At 41.7% G+C, this 16,202-nt stretch overlaps 1 protein-coding gene across 5 annotated transcripts in view; it reads right to left on the reverse strand.

The window, feature by feature from the left end:
- SLC26A7 (solute carrier family 26 member 7) overlaps positions 1-16,202 on the reverse strand; it is an 81,713-nt gene that overhangs the window by 22,205 nt on the left and 43,306 nt on the right. For all 5 annotated transcript variants that reach the window (XM_081013423.1, XM_081013421.1, XM_081013420.1 and 2 more), the window contains 7 exons: positions 12,917-13,069; positions 11,563-11,645; positions 9,817-9,964; positions 8,136-8,249; positions 5,266-5,343; positions 4,185-4,280; positions 581-687 (listed from right to left, as the gene is read on the reverse strand). In XM_081013423.1, coding sequence (XP_080869549.1) covers positions 581-687; positions 4,185-4,280; positions 5,266-5,343; positions 8,136-8,249; positions 9,817-9,964; positions 11,563-11,645; positions 12,917-13,069 — 779 coding nt within the window. The remainder of the gene's footprint in view (positions 1-580; positions 688-4,184; positions 4,281-5,265; positions 5,344-8,135; positions 8,250-9,816; positions 9,965-11,562; positions 11,646-12,916; positions 13,070-16,202) is intronic.

Here is a 16,202-nt window from a genome sequence, read left to right on the forward strand (position 1 = left end):
CCCCCAGTGTGAGCCCCCACCCCAGCTGCCCAGTTCACTGGGGGTGGGGGGGTGCAACACTTGCCCTGCCCCGGGTGCTGGCAACCCTCGCTACGCCACTGGGCTCAATAGTTAAATTAACAGGATTCGTTCACCTATATGTACACACTAAAAAAAGACATTGGACAGTTTTTCCAGATGCATTTGCAAGGCAGCATCAATGAGCAGAAGACAGGAATTAACCCATCCCCAACTACCAGCTGGCTCCTGCTAACAACATCCTCAGACCCCATATTCATTTTACAATGGAAGCATAGGAATTGGAATCCCTTTCCCCCCTTACATCATGCTTATTTTAATCCTGAAATTGGTTGCATAGTCATAGCCTATACTCTGAGCATTCTGTGACATGGGCTAGGAATGTGAACCTTCAACAGACTACAATTCCCATGATTACTTGGAGGTAGGAATGACAGCTGAACTGGCATACAACCTATGTAAGTTTGTAATGTATTTTTGCCCTAAATGCAATAGAATGATATATTTCACTGTTGTGGATACAAAATTGTTTGCCTCTGAGAACACTGTAGGAATGTCTCACCTTGGGAAACGAAAAACCACTATAAGTATTGTGCAGACTACGCCGTACAGCAATCCCACATTAGCAGCAAAACAAATTGTAAATATGTAAGTGCTAACCCATATACTCTGTAAGGAAAAGAACAGAAGACAAAAAGGAATTAGTTATACAAACTTAGCAAAAATGTGTGTGGGAAGAAAGGTTATTAACACTTTTCCTGCAAGCTGATTTTTGTCCAAAATATCCCTTCCCCATAGGGATCACCCTATAATATTTTTCTTCTTTGGGATAAATAAGTACACATTTATTGTAGCAGCACTGGTCACACTACTAGGAGCCAGCATAGGCTTTTCCTAGGCACTGGTCAAAGGACTAGAGAAACATTCAAAACCAATATGACCACAGCAGTGGCAGGACAAGGGGCGAAAGAGAAAAAAATAAAGAAAATCAGTACCATGGACAGTTACAGATTTACCGTATTTTTTGCACCATAACACTCACTTTTTTCCTCCTAGAAAGTAAGGGGAAATGTCTGTGCGTGTTATGGAGGGAATGTGTACGGGTGGCATGCCTACGGATTTTCCTCCTCTAAAAACTACGTGTGTGTTATGGTCGGGTGCGTGTTATAGAGCGAAAAATACGGTATCCTACCACATGCAGTGGTATCGTGCTTCCTGTATGATATAACAAAAGTCATGCTTCTTGTATGATACAACAGAAGTCAAGCAATGCACACCTGCAATTACACTTTGATAGCCCAAGAAGCCATGACTAATAAATGGTTGGATTTGGTACGCACTTTAGCCTAAAAGATCTCAAGCCCTGACAACGAGCCTAGTGAGCTATTTTACATGTTGCTGTTTACAGAGGCTGTTATAGCATTGTGAGAGATCTGTGTATTTAAGTGCACTGGTGCAGTGTATGGAGAACATCATCAGTGGGAGTGACTTTTTAAAGATATAAAACACTTATCAAGATGGTGACACTAGATGGTAGGACTCCAAGCTTGCGGATCTGTATCACACACACTTTTAAAGAGAAGTGTTATATTTTATTGATCACATTTCTTTCTTAACATGCCTACAAGGATCATAGAGGTTCCCCATTTTATTCCTACAAAAAAAGCCTTTGATGTAGGTTATGCTAAGAGATAGTGACTGATCTGAGATCATCCAGAAAGTTTCATGGTTGAAACTCTATCCCATGCTGTAACCACTACTTCACAAAGGATTTCTGCAAATATCTACAATCTGTAGCAGAGCAATCACTCTCAAGTCTATACACATATACAAACTTAAAAATCTAATTCAAAAAATAGTAATTTTATATTCAGCTTCAGTGCTAGCACTGAAATCTCATAACATTCTGATATCTCATTGACTTCTACTGGTTTGAACCAGAGTGCTGAAATGTGGAGGGGGCAAGGGGGAGAATGATTGCAAAAGGTTTCCTTTTACAAAATTTGAAATTAAAATCTGTTCATCTTTGCATTTGTGTAAAAAGATCTGGCTGCTTCTTAATTTTACTGAATGTTGTTCTCTTGCTTATTATTTCCAAGCATGGTCCAATGCTGAAGTTTTGCTCCTCCCAAAAGGTAAGATTTATAGTGCAAATTGAGAAGAGAACAATGAGTAAAACATTAAACCCAAACCAGCAAAATGCATATGTATGTACAGGGAAGAAAACAGAAGCGGGGGGGGGGGGGGTTGGATTCAGGACTGGGGAGTTGCTTTGTAAGAAGACTGATGAAAAGGTCTTTTTCATCTCTATCATGTTGGTTGTAAAGAAAGCCAAAATGATGGAAAATTATCCCCCGATGACTAATTGGTACCTGGCTGAAGCAATTTGATTATTTCAAGTTCCTTCCATAGTGGTTGTGTTGCTACATAAATCATACCACAATTCACATCCCTTAGAACAAATTAGCCAAACTGAAATTACAATCTCGTCTGGAATGAAATGGTTTCTTTGTAATAGCACTGAAGCACACAGCCTGGGAAAACTGCTAGCTCAGCACTTGCTTTTGAAAACGATGACTCTGAATTCCAAGGAGAAGGCAAGGGTAAAAGAAAGAAAAGGGCAGGATAATGCTTTATACAAATCTTGAAGAGCAGGAAACAAAGGTAGGAGCTGAGAGGAATACTTTGGATCCAAGGAGAATTTTACCACCCAAAGAAGATCTTCTCTCAACAATGAGTGTTGAACTCCAAAACATTTCTGAGAGAGCACTGTTCTCAAACCAAACCCCTAATCCTAAAAGGCCAATGATCTCACTTGCATCAAAGTGCCCATCTGCATGCAGCAACTACGGGCTTGATAGCTGCTACAGCCAGCCAAAGAGCTACCCACCTGCCTGCCTTCTTAGGGTCCACACTTCCTCTTATCCCATGCTGAGAAAGCAAGGATCTGAGCAGTTTTCTGCTTGTCCCGTGCTCTCTAGGCATGGGTCTGAGCGGTTTTCCATTTGCTCTGCCACTTTCCCTTGGAAAACCCACGCTTTACCCCAGAATCGGAGCGAACGTCAATCCATGGGAAACCCAACTGAGGTTTGCTCCAATTCAGCAGTAAAGAATGGGTTTTCCCAGGGGGAGGCAGTCCCAATGGGCAAAACAAGACCTGCTATCCCTCACAGCAGTGTCCCTATGTTGCTGTCGAAGAAAAGTAAGCAAGTAGAGGTGGCAATAGCAGTGGCTGTAATAAGGCTCTCCAGACACCATAGCAACTATTACAGGCAAGTAGAGGTTTCTCAACACACAAGGGCTAAACCGCAAGCTCCTTAGAACTGACGTATTTGCTTCTACATAATAAGATTTGGCATGTGACAAAGAATCATATGTAACTGTTTCTATTTCCTGAATTCATTCTTGTTCTATTGATGTTCCACTGAGAGTCTTATGGAGTTTTAAACATCCAACCTAGAATGCAATTGTAAGTATAAAACCAATATTTATTTCAAGAAGGTTCCTCCTTTGGCAATGGGACATCTTCACTTCAATCATAATACAAGGCACAAATGCCTGGGAAAGGCTGGCCAAGACAACCATATCCCCACCTGTCAGTTACCCTTTCAGAGGTTTGTTATGGCTCTCTGTCAGAACTCTTGTTAATAAGGACGTCAATATGCCACCCTGACACAGAGTGAAGCAGGTTTTCTTTTTATCTTCCAGCTTTTAAAGGAAAATCATAGACAGGAACAAAGTTCGGTAAAGACATTACAGAATATACAAAGAGTACTTTGGCAAAGTATTTTTATAAAGACAAGTAAGGCAACTAATAGAAATCAACACATCATCAGCTCGTCAAATAACATGTTTAACCCCACTTAATTATTTGTTCTAGGACCTTTCCTGGTCCTAGAACATCAAATGAGAAGGTGGATTCTTGAGAGTACATGACAGAGGAGAAGAGTGCTTTGTTAGCAGGGAAAAGAAAGGGTAAGGGAAAGAAACAGTGGCAAAACTTTAATTCATATGTAAAAGAATGGACCTTCCTCTCAGTAAATTCCTACACAGTTGGCTGAGGAACAGCAACAAAAGGGAAGACTTGGTAATGGGGGCATTTAGGACATTATCCCATGCATTAAAAGGCCTGGAGGAGGGGAATCCTTAGATTCAATTTCACTTACCCAGTCTATTTTATCCACATTCCAATACTTTTTTAAGTCACGGAACTGCACCAGCATCCCCTTCAGCCCCACCACAATGATACTTGCTAGAACGCACTGCAATGAAAGAATCCTTTGTCAAGAAGTGAATTCAGCATTTTTCCCCCAAACATTCAGGGAAATAGATTTCGGCAAGTTAATTGGCAAATTCCCAGGAAGCCTGAAGACACCTCTCCGAGACCAGGGAGAAGAGTCGGTGAAAGAAGACTGGAAGAAATTTAAAGACTATTTACAGAAATATTGCAAAATTAAGGAATCTTAGAAGGATGTTGGATAGAAACTAATAGGTTTTTAGCTGTAATGCTTTAAGAGATATGAAAAAAGGTTTACAATTGGGTAAAAGTTTAATGGTAAGGATTTGCTGAACTAACAAACTGAACTGGAATACAAAAAAGGGAGGTATGAGGAGGTCCGGGGAAATAAGTGTAGGGAAGATAGGTTTGGAAAATCTCTTCACTACAGTTATCAACACCTCCAAATATAAATAATGCCAAAGACAAAATATCTTACACGTGCCTTTTGTGGATTCTGAAATTGCAATGCACGATACATTTGGGTGGCAACTAGAAGGATAAATTCAAAGAGCCTTTGAAATACCAGGCATTTTTAAAATCCAAAAAATAATAACCAGGGACAAGAACAGGCTGTGAGTGAATATGCCACTTTCATTTCTTCAGACAGTAGAAAGGCCTCTTTCCTTGCGTGGAGAATAAGGGTTTTCCCCCTTTCTCATGCTAGAAGCCCTGGCTCCAGTCCTATGACCTAGTGCAAAATTATACACTAGGTGCAAAGATTCAAAACTTCTGCAATACGTTCCATCGAAAACAGGCAACCCAGTTCATATCCAAGCAAAACAGAAAGAAAGACTCCCCACTCCCTATTTGTTCTTGGCACATGAAACTGGTGTGTTCTCTCCCTTCTATGAGAGCATTAATAATCATGGAATCATAATGAAAGGCGGTGCAGTCATTTTCAGAAAGAATAGTTTAGTCTATGAAAATCATATGATCGCAAATAATAGTAATTAAAAAAAGAACTGTACCATGGGCAGCCAGTATAGCATTGGTCCTACTGCATAGATGACCACAAGCACCAATATGCAAGATATTAGGCAAGCCACCTAAAAACAATTGGAAAGGAGAAGCATAAATAATCACATTATTCAAATTCTAAAGCATGTCTAAAATGAAATGAAAGTGCTTGGTTTGCCGAAGTTGCTGAGCATAACAAAACACTGCAGACACATAAAAATTCTAGGAGCTAGGAAAGGGGATTTTGGCTCTCACATGGTCTGCAGATTGGAAGCATCTGAGTATAATTTAAGATTTGACCTGTTGTGGTTACCCTTAGCCCACCTAAAGAACAAATACATGTATCAAATACCAATATGCACAATATACAAAAGTGGGGGGGGGGGGGGTACTGTTTGATCTCAAATATGCAGGCAGAAACCACTGAGCTTCTGGAAAATGTACTTTTGTGCCTGCATTTATTACACAATGGTTGCAATCCGAAGAAGTTCATCCACACCCAAGTCACGCTGATTTCAATGAGATTTAGGATGGGACTACGTGTCATCCACATACCTGTTGGTTGGCAGCTTCTCCTAGGGGGGAATTGTGGCAAGGAAGTGGTAGCTGGAGGAATGTTTAGGCACTCTGTTCCATCACTTGTCTCCTCCCAAGTTCCTCTCAAACCTGATTGCTTTATTTATCCCAACTTCCTCTAAGGATCTCAGAGTGGCATACGTTTCTGGCTTCTCTTCACAACAATCCTATGAAACCAGTTTGGCTGAGAGCAACTGGCAGAAGGTCACCTAGTCACTGGGAATTTGAACACAAGGCTCCAGCATCCAGCAGTGGAGAACAAGCAAGTATGCATGGATTGCTGTTTCTTTCTGAATCTTTTGCATTTCATTAAGAAAGTTGCCCATGCAGTTTTTCCCCCCATTCTACATGGAGGGATCTCTAAGAAGCCTTTATTTTGTCCTCAAGGATCTAATACTGCAATTACACATTACAAAAGATGCAGGACTGGCACTAAAAACAGCAATGCTCCCAACTATCCACCTCAATCTCTTCCTTTTCTTGCATATAAATGAGAATGTGTGACACCACACCTCTAGTTTCTGCACTAATAAAGTGGCACAAGTGCAGAAAAATTGGAACATGGTACCATTGTGTCATTCATTCCGTTTTACTGCACAACGGGAGGAAGAGAAGGAGAAGAGGAGCAGAGAAGCTACTTTCAGCAATAGCCACACATCTCTCATAAGACGTTGTTCCAGTCTAATGGTGAATTGCCGCAGGATTTGTTTGAGTGGAGACCAATTTGTGGGGAGTGATTGGATCTGTTTCTTAGCCATACCATGACCTGCATGATTTTTAAATATTCTCTATTTTGTACGTATTACTCTCCTGATTGGACCTGTGATTCTTATTGGGTGGGAACTTTTTTTGCCTGTATTTGTTGCTTTGCTTTGCTTATTTTATGTCAGTCTGATGACTAGACTTGGCTTGAGATAGGCATGGAATAGATCAGTTTTGTTTCCCAAAACAAAGGACTGTTTGGTTTGTCAGGGACTTTTGTGTGTGTGTTTAGTGTCTGTGTCTAGCCTCTAAAATCACTATTGTCATTTGCTTTTGTCTCCGTTGATATTTTCTATGGATAGCTCCAGTGGTTGATCATACGCCCTTACGTATCAAAGCATTCGCTGGTCAGTACAAATGGGTAAGAGTTTTGGTTTGGTTTTCTTTGGCCTTCATCAAAAGAAGGAAGACATCAGCTGCTTGGGTCTAGAGATACTTTCGAAATGAGCACAGACAGTGTCTCAGGAAAGGGCAAGTACTATTTCCCTTCCCCCACAGAACATGACAACCTCGCTTCAGAAACTTCCAGTTTGGTAGTGTGGGCAGGCTGTTTTATCACCTTTTACTGCTGTTTGAAGGGATCACAGCACTTATTCCACACATGTTCTAACTGAATGGCTACTTTTTGCATTTCATTTTCATCTGATGTCACTCCTTACAAATCCCATTATCCCCTATGTATCATACACCTGCAACTGAAGATTACACGATGCATCTGATGAAACGGACTCAAGTCCACAAAAGCTTATTCCATAATAAAAACGGTTAGGGTTTCAAAGCACCACAAGACTTCTTGTGGACTGTAGGCAGAGACAATCAATACAATTGGAGGCAGGCTCTTACTGCCCAGCAGTTATTAGTCTGATTTTCTTAAGGTGAAACCAACACTCTGACTGTTAACCTTAAGGTTATATTTATATCTTTGCTAGGTATTGTAAGATAGTTTAAACATTACTCTTTTTTCCATTGGGAAATGTAGACCTGTAGAAAAGAACATGTGCTAAAGGTAAGGTGAAGATCCCAGGTTCATCAGCTGGCATCTTCACTTAGAGGGTCAAAGGCAGAAGAGCTGGGAGAGACTTTTTGCCAGGAGACCTGCTGCTGGTTAGGATAGGGCAGCCTTCCCCAGCCTGGTATCCCATAAACTCCCATCAGCCCACACCAGCACAGCCAATGATAAGAGATTATAGGAGTTGCAGTACATAATATCTGGAGGCCATCAGGTAAGGGAAGGCAAGATTGACCTAGACAATCCATTGCATCAGTTCAGTGTAGGCAGCTCTTAATATATTTTCATTCTAGGATCATTGCCCCTGTATTTGATTGGTCGGTATTACTTTTCTGAAGCATCTTAGGAGAGTTAAGCTTGCTTCCTTTCCCTTTTCTTCTGCCAATGTAGCAGGCACCTGTGCCTACAACATTCCCTTGAATGGTTACGAAGGCTCTCACACCTCATTTTCAGCATTAATTACACTGCAGTGCAGGAGATGCGAGTACAACAGCCAATATTTCTATTCTGCCCTGACAACATAAATAGAGTTACCTGTGTTTTTGCTCCAGTGCTGAATAGGAGAGCAGTACGGCCCATGGCTGCTGCGCTGGGTATGCAGAAGAAAAAGGATGGGATCACATTGCTGAGGCCATGAGCCAAGAACTCCTGGAAAGTTTTTGGGGGAAAGAGCATAAGAACCAAAGTAGAGTCCTGCTAGATTGGATCATCTCAACAAGCATCCTGTATCCCAACAGTGGCCCACCATATGCTTCTGTGAAGCCCACCAACAGGGATTAAAGGCAACACCCTTGGCAACTAGTATTCCTTGGCACATTCCCTCTGCACTTGGAGGTTCCATATAGCTGTGTTAATAGCCAATGATAGGCCTGCCCTTCATGAATTTCTTTGTCTAATCCCCTTTTAAAGCTGTGTAAACCAGCGGCCTTCACTGGGGCCATGCTTAACTGGCATCTCATTCCTACAATTACTGTGGGCTACCAGGAAGGGACAGTAGCTGCTAGGTTGGTGTAGTGCAAACATACCAGTAGGAAAGCCAGATTGGCCTCACTGGTTGGTTGGCTTGCACTGCACCACCCTCACGGCCACCGCACCTTTCTCTGTCTCTCTCCTGGCAAACTGCAGCAACAGTGGTGATGGGAGGTCAGACGAGCCCTGACACCCTGCCAGCTGCTACTGTGATTTGCGCAAGTTAATCATGCATTGTGTGAATAAATTGTTTTGCCTGTTCTAAGCTCACTGCCCATCAGTCTCACTGGGTGACCCACCCAAGCTCAAGCGTTGCAGAAGAAGGAGAAAAAAGAAATGCTCTCTATCCACTGTCTTCTATCCACTACTACTAAAACAAAAGAACTGCAGAAGCAGCCCTATCCCCCTGGCCTGGATATTATCTGACCCATTTCCGAATTTGCTATTGTGGGCTCAGTGGGCAGAGCTTGAGACACTTAATCTTAGGGTCATAGGAGCATCTGACAAATTCGAGGTGGGGGTTGCTTTCCAAAACCAGAATCTGCATAACTATCCAGTGTAAAGTGAGGAAATCTGTTCTCTTGTTCAGCAGTGGAAGATCTACATGGAAAAGCCCACACATGCTCAGATTGTAAGCGAATTTGCTTAAATCTGTTTGCAAGCTACTTTTCGCTATGCAAATGACTTTGAGAACATTTTGCCAAAAGCTGGGAAACATTCTAAATCAATAATTTTACAAATCCTTCCCCTCCCTCCCAATGCCTGCATACCCTTATGGTTTCTTCACTGGTCGTTTAGAGGTTCCCTTGGGATACCGAACAATGCAAGAGTGATCAATAGCCCTTTAATATAATATTGTAAATTCACATGACTTTGGAGCTGAAGGTCTTGAGAATGGACATTGGCCTATCTCTGTGGCCTACAGAAAGCACAACAGTTTATCCAGAGTGGGTGGAGATGGCAGGAGGGACATGGTAAGGTGTAAAGTCACTAGCTGTGTGGAAATAAGGTCATCACTGCAGCAGGGTTTATAGGCTTCCTGGCATGCCTAGCATAACCCAAGAACCTAGTCTGGAAAAAAATGTCATAGTTTGAACCAACTTTCTCAATTATACCGAATTCTTTCTCAATTATACCTTAAGACTAATTGTAAGACCACGGAAAGCATGTCATGATCCTGGTAGGTTTCTACTTATAGCATGTTCACCAAAGTTTCATCAGCAGAAAACAGTGTACAAACGTTTACCTGGTTATCATCCACAGAGTAGTTGAACTTCTTAGCAGAGGCCTGGGCGAGGGCTAGTGAAGCTACATAACCAACCAATGCTACTCCAAATGCCTCTGTGATGACTTCAGGGAGGATATTCATGGGTGGAGATCTTGGCAGTGGTATGCTGTAAAAGTAAGGACAATCCTATGTGGTGGAGGGTGTTATGCATTAGAAGGCAAATGTGCCAGTATCAAATCAAAACTGTGAACTGAAAAGTTCCCATTAATTCAGGGTAGGCACAGAAATCTCAATTCTGATGGAATTTCCTCATTTTATAGCCACAAAATCACAGTCTATTCCAGCTTTTCAATTTTAAGTTTAGTTTGAGAAGGGTCATTTTTAGGAAGGATTTGCATTCTTCAGTGCTACAAAGTCTACCAAATACCAAAATGTGCTGTCTGGCTTGCTGTTATTTAACAAAGCTGCACTGATGTACTGAAATGATACATATTGAAGGTCTTTGCCTCAGATAGCTTATCAAAGCTTCTTCTCAATATCTCTACATTTCACATAAATACAATCAGTGCATTTCCTCCAGGGGGGGAAAGGTGCCTTTAGTCACCATGAAGTTGTTTCAGTAAGTGTCACACTTTTAACCAGTGCTTTTATTCTAGAAAAAAATGGTGCCAGTGCTGTGTGCCCTTGAGTACCCTTGGAAAACAAGCACTGATGCCAACCAGCTGTAGCCCTTATTCAGAGGGTTAGCAAAAATCTCAAATATGTGAGCAGGAGGAGGCATCATGGCCACTATTCTGGACCTCCGCACATGGCCAATTTGTTTGTGAACAGATATGCATATGCAAATTGTATGTGTATAGGTTGCCTCCTTGGTAGGATCCCCAAATCACATGGTGAGAGCTTAAGTTCATACAACTTGAATACTTAACCTCTGATTTCAAAGGAGTGGCTGCCTATGGAGGTTGCTGCTAGGACCACAGACACCCTTTCCCTCTTTAAATCCACAAGTTTAGTATTTCCGGATTTTGATCATCTGAAAAATGACTACATGTAGTCCCACAAGCCCAGGCATAAAAAGAGGCTGGACATTCAGTTTGTAAAAACCAGTCAACATAAAAATAGATGTGTCAATTTAGTCTTCAGTAGCAGCTTTAGAAAGAAATAGGGGACAGAATCAGACAGCAAAGGACTTGTGGTTCTTATTCTACAAAATAAAGCAGCATTCATATTCATCAGAAGAACTGGACCTACATTACCTACACAGTGTTCTCAGTCTGCTAGCAAGTGGATGAGTTTAATGTTGTGCAACACAGGACACCAATATAACAGTTGCGCTAGCAGAAGCTTGTTGTGCAACAGATTCCATAACTTGTTGTGCAAAAAAGTTACCAGCAACCTGCTTGTGCATTATCTTATGCAGCTACATTCTGCTGGTGCAAAACATTTCACCAGCAGAACAAGAATATAGTGCTAAACGATTTTAACTTGGTGCTTCGTTGCATACGACCCACAGATCCCCAGTATCTGATGTCTGGTTCTACATAGGTTCCCTATTCAGTAAATCAGCCTTCTGAAAATCAACTCTGTTCTTATCATCCTTATTAAGGCAGAATTCATGGTTTCATTTTCATTTTTCAGCTGCTGACCATTTTATTGCACGGGATGAGGGTATGCAAATAATGATTTTAAAATGCAAAAATGCAAAACATACCGAATATACATATTTATGTATCAATACATACAAGCATATAAAGAACACGTTACCCTTCTGGAATATGTCCCACAACTTCCATGCCATAGCTGTGCTTCATATCAGCATAGTAGCAGGCAGCAGAGGTAGCAACTATCTATTGGTCAAGCAACAACAAAGACTTAGAGGAGGAAGGCAATAAACATTTCACACTTTTTAAAGAAATCTTTATGTTTCTTTTGGCACTGGGCTCACTTCTTCAGAGAACAATATGAGTGGAACCAATGGAATAGAAGCAATATTGTTAAGTTACAGAGATGAGACCATTGGGTCAGCTTCTTCTCAGATGGCGATTGCCTATGTTCACGTATAGTTGGGTTTACATGATAGCATATAGCTAAACAGAAGCTATGTGAATATTGGCTCTTCTACACACCCTCAATTTATCTACGGTTATTACATTGAATTAACAGTTGAGAAGCATGGAGTGTATTGAAAAGGAAGGGGATGCAATTTCCCTACATTAAGAGAGCGTGTGTTCCCACACATCTCAGGTATATTGAAATGAAGGTGAGGAGCACCCTTCAAACATACCTCTCTATCCTCCATCCAGATAAGTAAGAAGATTATCAGCATCCAAGGACACATTTCAGTCGGGCAACGGCATTTGGGGTGCAAAGCAGGGCCAGTAAGGTGTGGCCTGGGGAGAACTCCAAGGGCAGATAGAGAGGCCTGGAGTGCCCAACTTGGTCCCCAGGCCGGGGGTTCCTCACCCCTGCCCTATATGTTTTCATCTGGCACATGTACACATCTAGATTCAGAGTCCTAAATGTGTACTCCTATGCACACAAGGCATTTATGTATCTATAAGCAGACCCTATTAATACAGAAATACCCAATCAGCTCACATTAAGGTGTGCTAATGAGGCCTCATCCATTGAGATTAATGGAGGGGTTTGGGGGGGGGGTTGAGATCTTGAATCAAGCTCCCACACCTGTAAGGCTTCTTTGCATCAGAGCCACAGTATGCAGTTACAAAGCACAATCCCAGAATTCTTTACTATAAAGACAGTAGGCCAATATACCTCATTACTACACCATTTTGAAAAACAGCTGGGCATTACAAAAACTAAACATCATAGCTGAGACACCAGAAGGTTGCATGACTACAATTAATGAGCCCAAACAATGTTTTTAAACCTCACAACTGAAGCCAGTCAGTTGCCATTTTCCTTTGTGCGGTATTTATTTAATATTATACTTCTATCAAACTTTTCCGAGAAACAGTACACCTGAATTTATCTAAACTGGTCACACCATTATCTAAATGGCAAAACCATAAATATTTTCCCTGCATTGCATTAACAATGAGCACCACCGGCTGCAGCAGATTGAGAAGTGCAAAACAGTGCTTGTGTTTATACTTACCAAAACCAAATCAATAGGAAGAACCACCTTGATTTTCCCTTTAAACTTTTCGTTCAGTTCTTTAACAAGAACGAGAATCACAATGCTCAGCACAGAGAGCAGCAAAGCTTCCAACTGAATGGACTTGATGTTTTCAAAGATGTAGGCATAAATCTATAGTGGAAAGAAAATCAGAAGGTCAGTTGAATATCAAGGGTGTAAGTGCTCAAAGAAGCAGGTCCACAGTTTTGGAACTTATGACTGAATACAGTGGATTGTATCTAGACATGCCTTTCAGCAAACGCAAGAGCTGCTTCCATTATATATATTTCATTTATATTCCAGGAGAATATAAACTAGTTCTTTTCTGAACTCAAAAGTCACCATCAGGACATTTATATCTGCTGTTTTCTTACACAGAATGGTAACAAAAAATGTTGATTATGTACATGCAAAAAGTTACAGAGCAAGCTATGATCCCACTGTCCTGGAAAGCCACAATGCCACAACTAAGGTCATCATGACCTAGTCTAGATTATTTCACTGGTGGACATTTGTCACCAAAACAGGGATGCAGCTTTTCCATGCTTGGTCTAAGATCGGGGGGGGGACACATTTTGTACATGAGTCAGACATTTGGAAGGATGGGCAATGAAACCACAACCTTGACCCACATGCTGTCCTTATATAATCAAACAATGAAGATGTTATACTAGAGGGCTTGGGATTTGGCAACTAGAAAGCCATGCCTATCCAGAAATGTGTGTTGAAGACAGCATGTGGCTTTGGCTCAGTGCCCCACCAGGAGCCGAGACTGACTAGGACAAAAGACAGAAACTTGGAATGCCATGTCCGAATGTCAGCACAGTCATCAGCACAGGCTCAGAAGCTACCCAAAGCCAGATCCAAAGAGCAGCCAGCAAGCAAAATGAAGAGCTGGACTAAATCCCACCATCAACTATTTAAATATGACATACACAAAGACTTGCAAGTTTTATTTCAAACATCTGTCTTTTGTTGAATATAGGCTGCCTTTGCCAACCCATTCTGATACACTATGCTGTTAAGGCTTTATGAAGGCATTCTGAAATAACAGGAATTGATTCGGGAACTCGCAGACAGTCATTTTTGTGGATCATCACTACCCAGTTTGCCATTGCTTTTGTTAGCCATGGATTACCATGACCCATTTTGCTGTGGTGTGCTACTTGTTTTCCCACAGCAACACACATGGAGACCAAACTACTTGTCTGAAGGGCCTAGTCAGGGGCATACCCAGGGATTGGCCAGGTTGGCCCCTGCCAAGGGCAAAGGCCAAGGGAGACACAAAAATTGTACCTCTCCACTATGGTTCCAGGTGGCTTGAAGCTCACCTGCCCATCGGCAGGCTCCCTGGGATGCTCTCCTGTTGCTCTGGCTAGCCACATCTCTTTGCCAAGGGCGCAAGGGAGCTCAGGTACATCTCTGGGCCTAGTAGAACCTTGTGTCCTCTAGATGTTGGGTCAGCATGGTGGAACAGTATTTGTACCACCAAATATTCATGCTACATAGTACTTTTTCTGAGATATACTTTTCACTTCACTGCCAGTTTATTACTGGCTTAACTGGCTGTGGCAAATCTACTACCAAGGCACAGTCCAAGAAGTTCTCCCGAACTGTACTCAGAACTCTATGGAACTGATAAATGTTACAGTCCATACCTCTAGAAGGACCAATGGGATTAGATAGATAGGAAAGAATGGCTATAATATGCACTGCTATAATAGCAATAGTCTTGCATTTTAGTAGATGTTTATCAGACAATGAACACTAGGAATTACCAACTCAATCACTTAATCTAGCATACCATGCATTAAAGGTGCAGGCTCTGAAAGAAATTTCAGGGGCTCAATAAAACCAACCTCAAAAACTCTTCCCTAATTCAGATTTTGATCCAAGCTGGAGTAGACTGCTCCCCTCCCAAGCACTCTTCTCCATCCCCAGCCTCTCTTCAAGCACACTACCCTCGTCTGGGATCTCGTGGATCAGAGCTGCTGCACTCAGTCCCTCTGGGGGGATGTAAAGAGGCTACAGGGGGAAATTTGGGGATTGAGGTGAGGAGTGCATGTGGGGTGGAATCTGCCCTTGGAGTGAGCCCCATCAACTTCTCCCCATGGGACCTCTCCAGTAGGGTTTACTGGGGTGGGATGAAGAGATTATAAGGGCAAAGTAGGGTTGGGAGGGGCCAAGTCTCACATTCTTAAACCAATTTCAGTTTCCAAACAGTTCTCACATAAGAGTGCATTTGAATCATTTTATTTTAAGGTTTCAAGAGTATCACAGTAGCCAAATGGCCAATTCTCATGAGCCCTTAATCAACTTTCATTTACAGGAGTATAAAAAAATATTGGGTGACACAAGTTCATTGCCTGGTCATTATCTGCACATCTAAGTGAAAGGCTGCCCAAAAACCTCTGATGCACTTTTGAGATAGAACATACATTTAAAGAACCTCAATTTACCAAGATTTATTGGAAAACGTGAATACAATTTTCTGATTAAAGTTTTCCCAAAAGACATGCACCTTCATCCAGCGACTCCATGGCACCCATGAGGTTCTCTGATGCCATGGAACTCTTCGCAAGCTGCATCCTCTTTGGTGATAAAACAGGGGTGGCACAGAAAGAACACTCTCGGGCAGAAAACGGGACTCCCATCCACTACTGACATATAAACTTGAGAAATGGATTGCCAGATTGCAGCCATATAATGCAATGGTGCAAAGGACAGGCGTGCTGATACATCAGTAAGTTAATATGTCAGCAAGTATAACTGTAAAGGTAAACCATTAAGGCTAGAGTTCCAAACAGGCAGAGCTATTAAAATACACAAATTAGTCAAAATACTAGAGTATGCTCTAGGATCAATCCAATTTTACAGGCAAGAAGTCTCTATTAAACTGCTGAAAACTGCTTCTCTCCAGCAATTGGCTGCCAAATGCAACACAAACTGGGAATAAAGTTGCTTTACAAAAACAATTCAAATCTAATACCTGGACCATTTGGTTAGGAAACTTGTTCATAAAAATTAAGAGACCCAGATTCTAAACAAGAACATTTAGTTTTGCTTTCTTATTTTCTCTCTTTCAGAAAACTTACCACATGGCATTCCAACCCTCAGGTGGCATCTTGCCACCCCTTGTTCTGAAAAGTAGGTTTGGAAGCCGGAGGGTTTATTTTTAATACTCTATTTGCTGCATTCTTCAAGGGTATGCAGGGAGCTGAGTACAGTTTGAGGTAGCCAGTTTGAAAAATACATGTGGCATGAT

This window comes from Podarcis pityusensis (assembly GCF_964106645.2).
Source record: "Podarcis pityusensis genome assembly, chromosome: 7".
NCBI classification, from domain to species: domain Eukaryota; kingdom Metazoa; phylum Chordata; class Lepidosauria; order Squamata; family Lacertidae; genus Podarcis; species Podarcis pityusensis.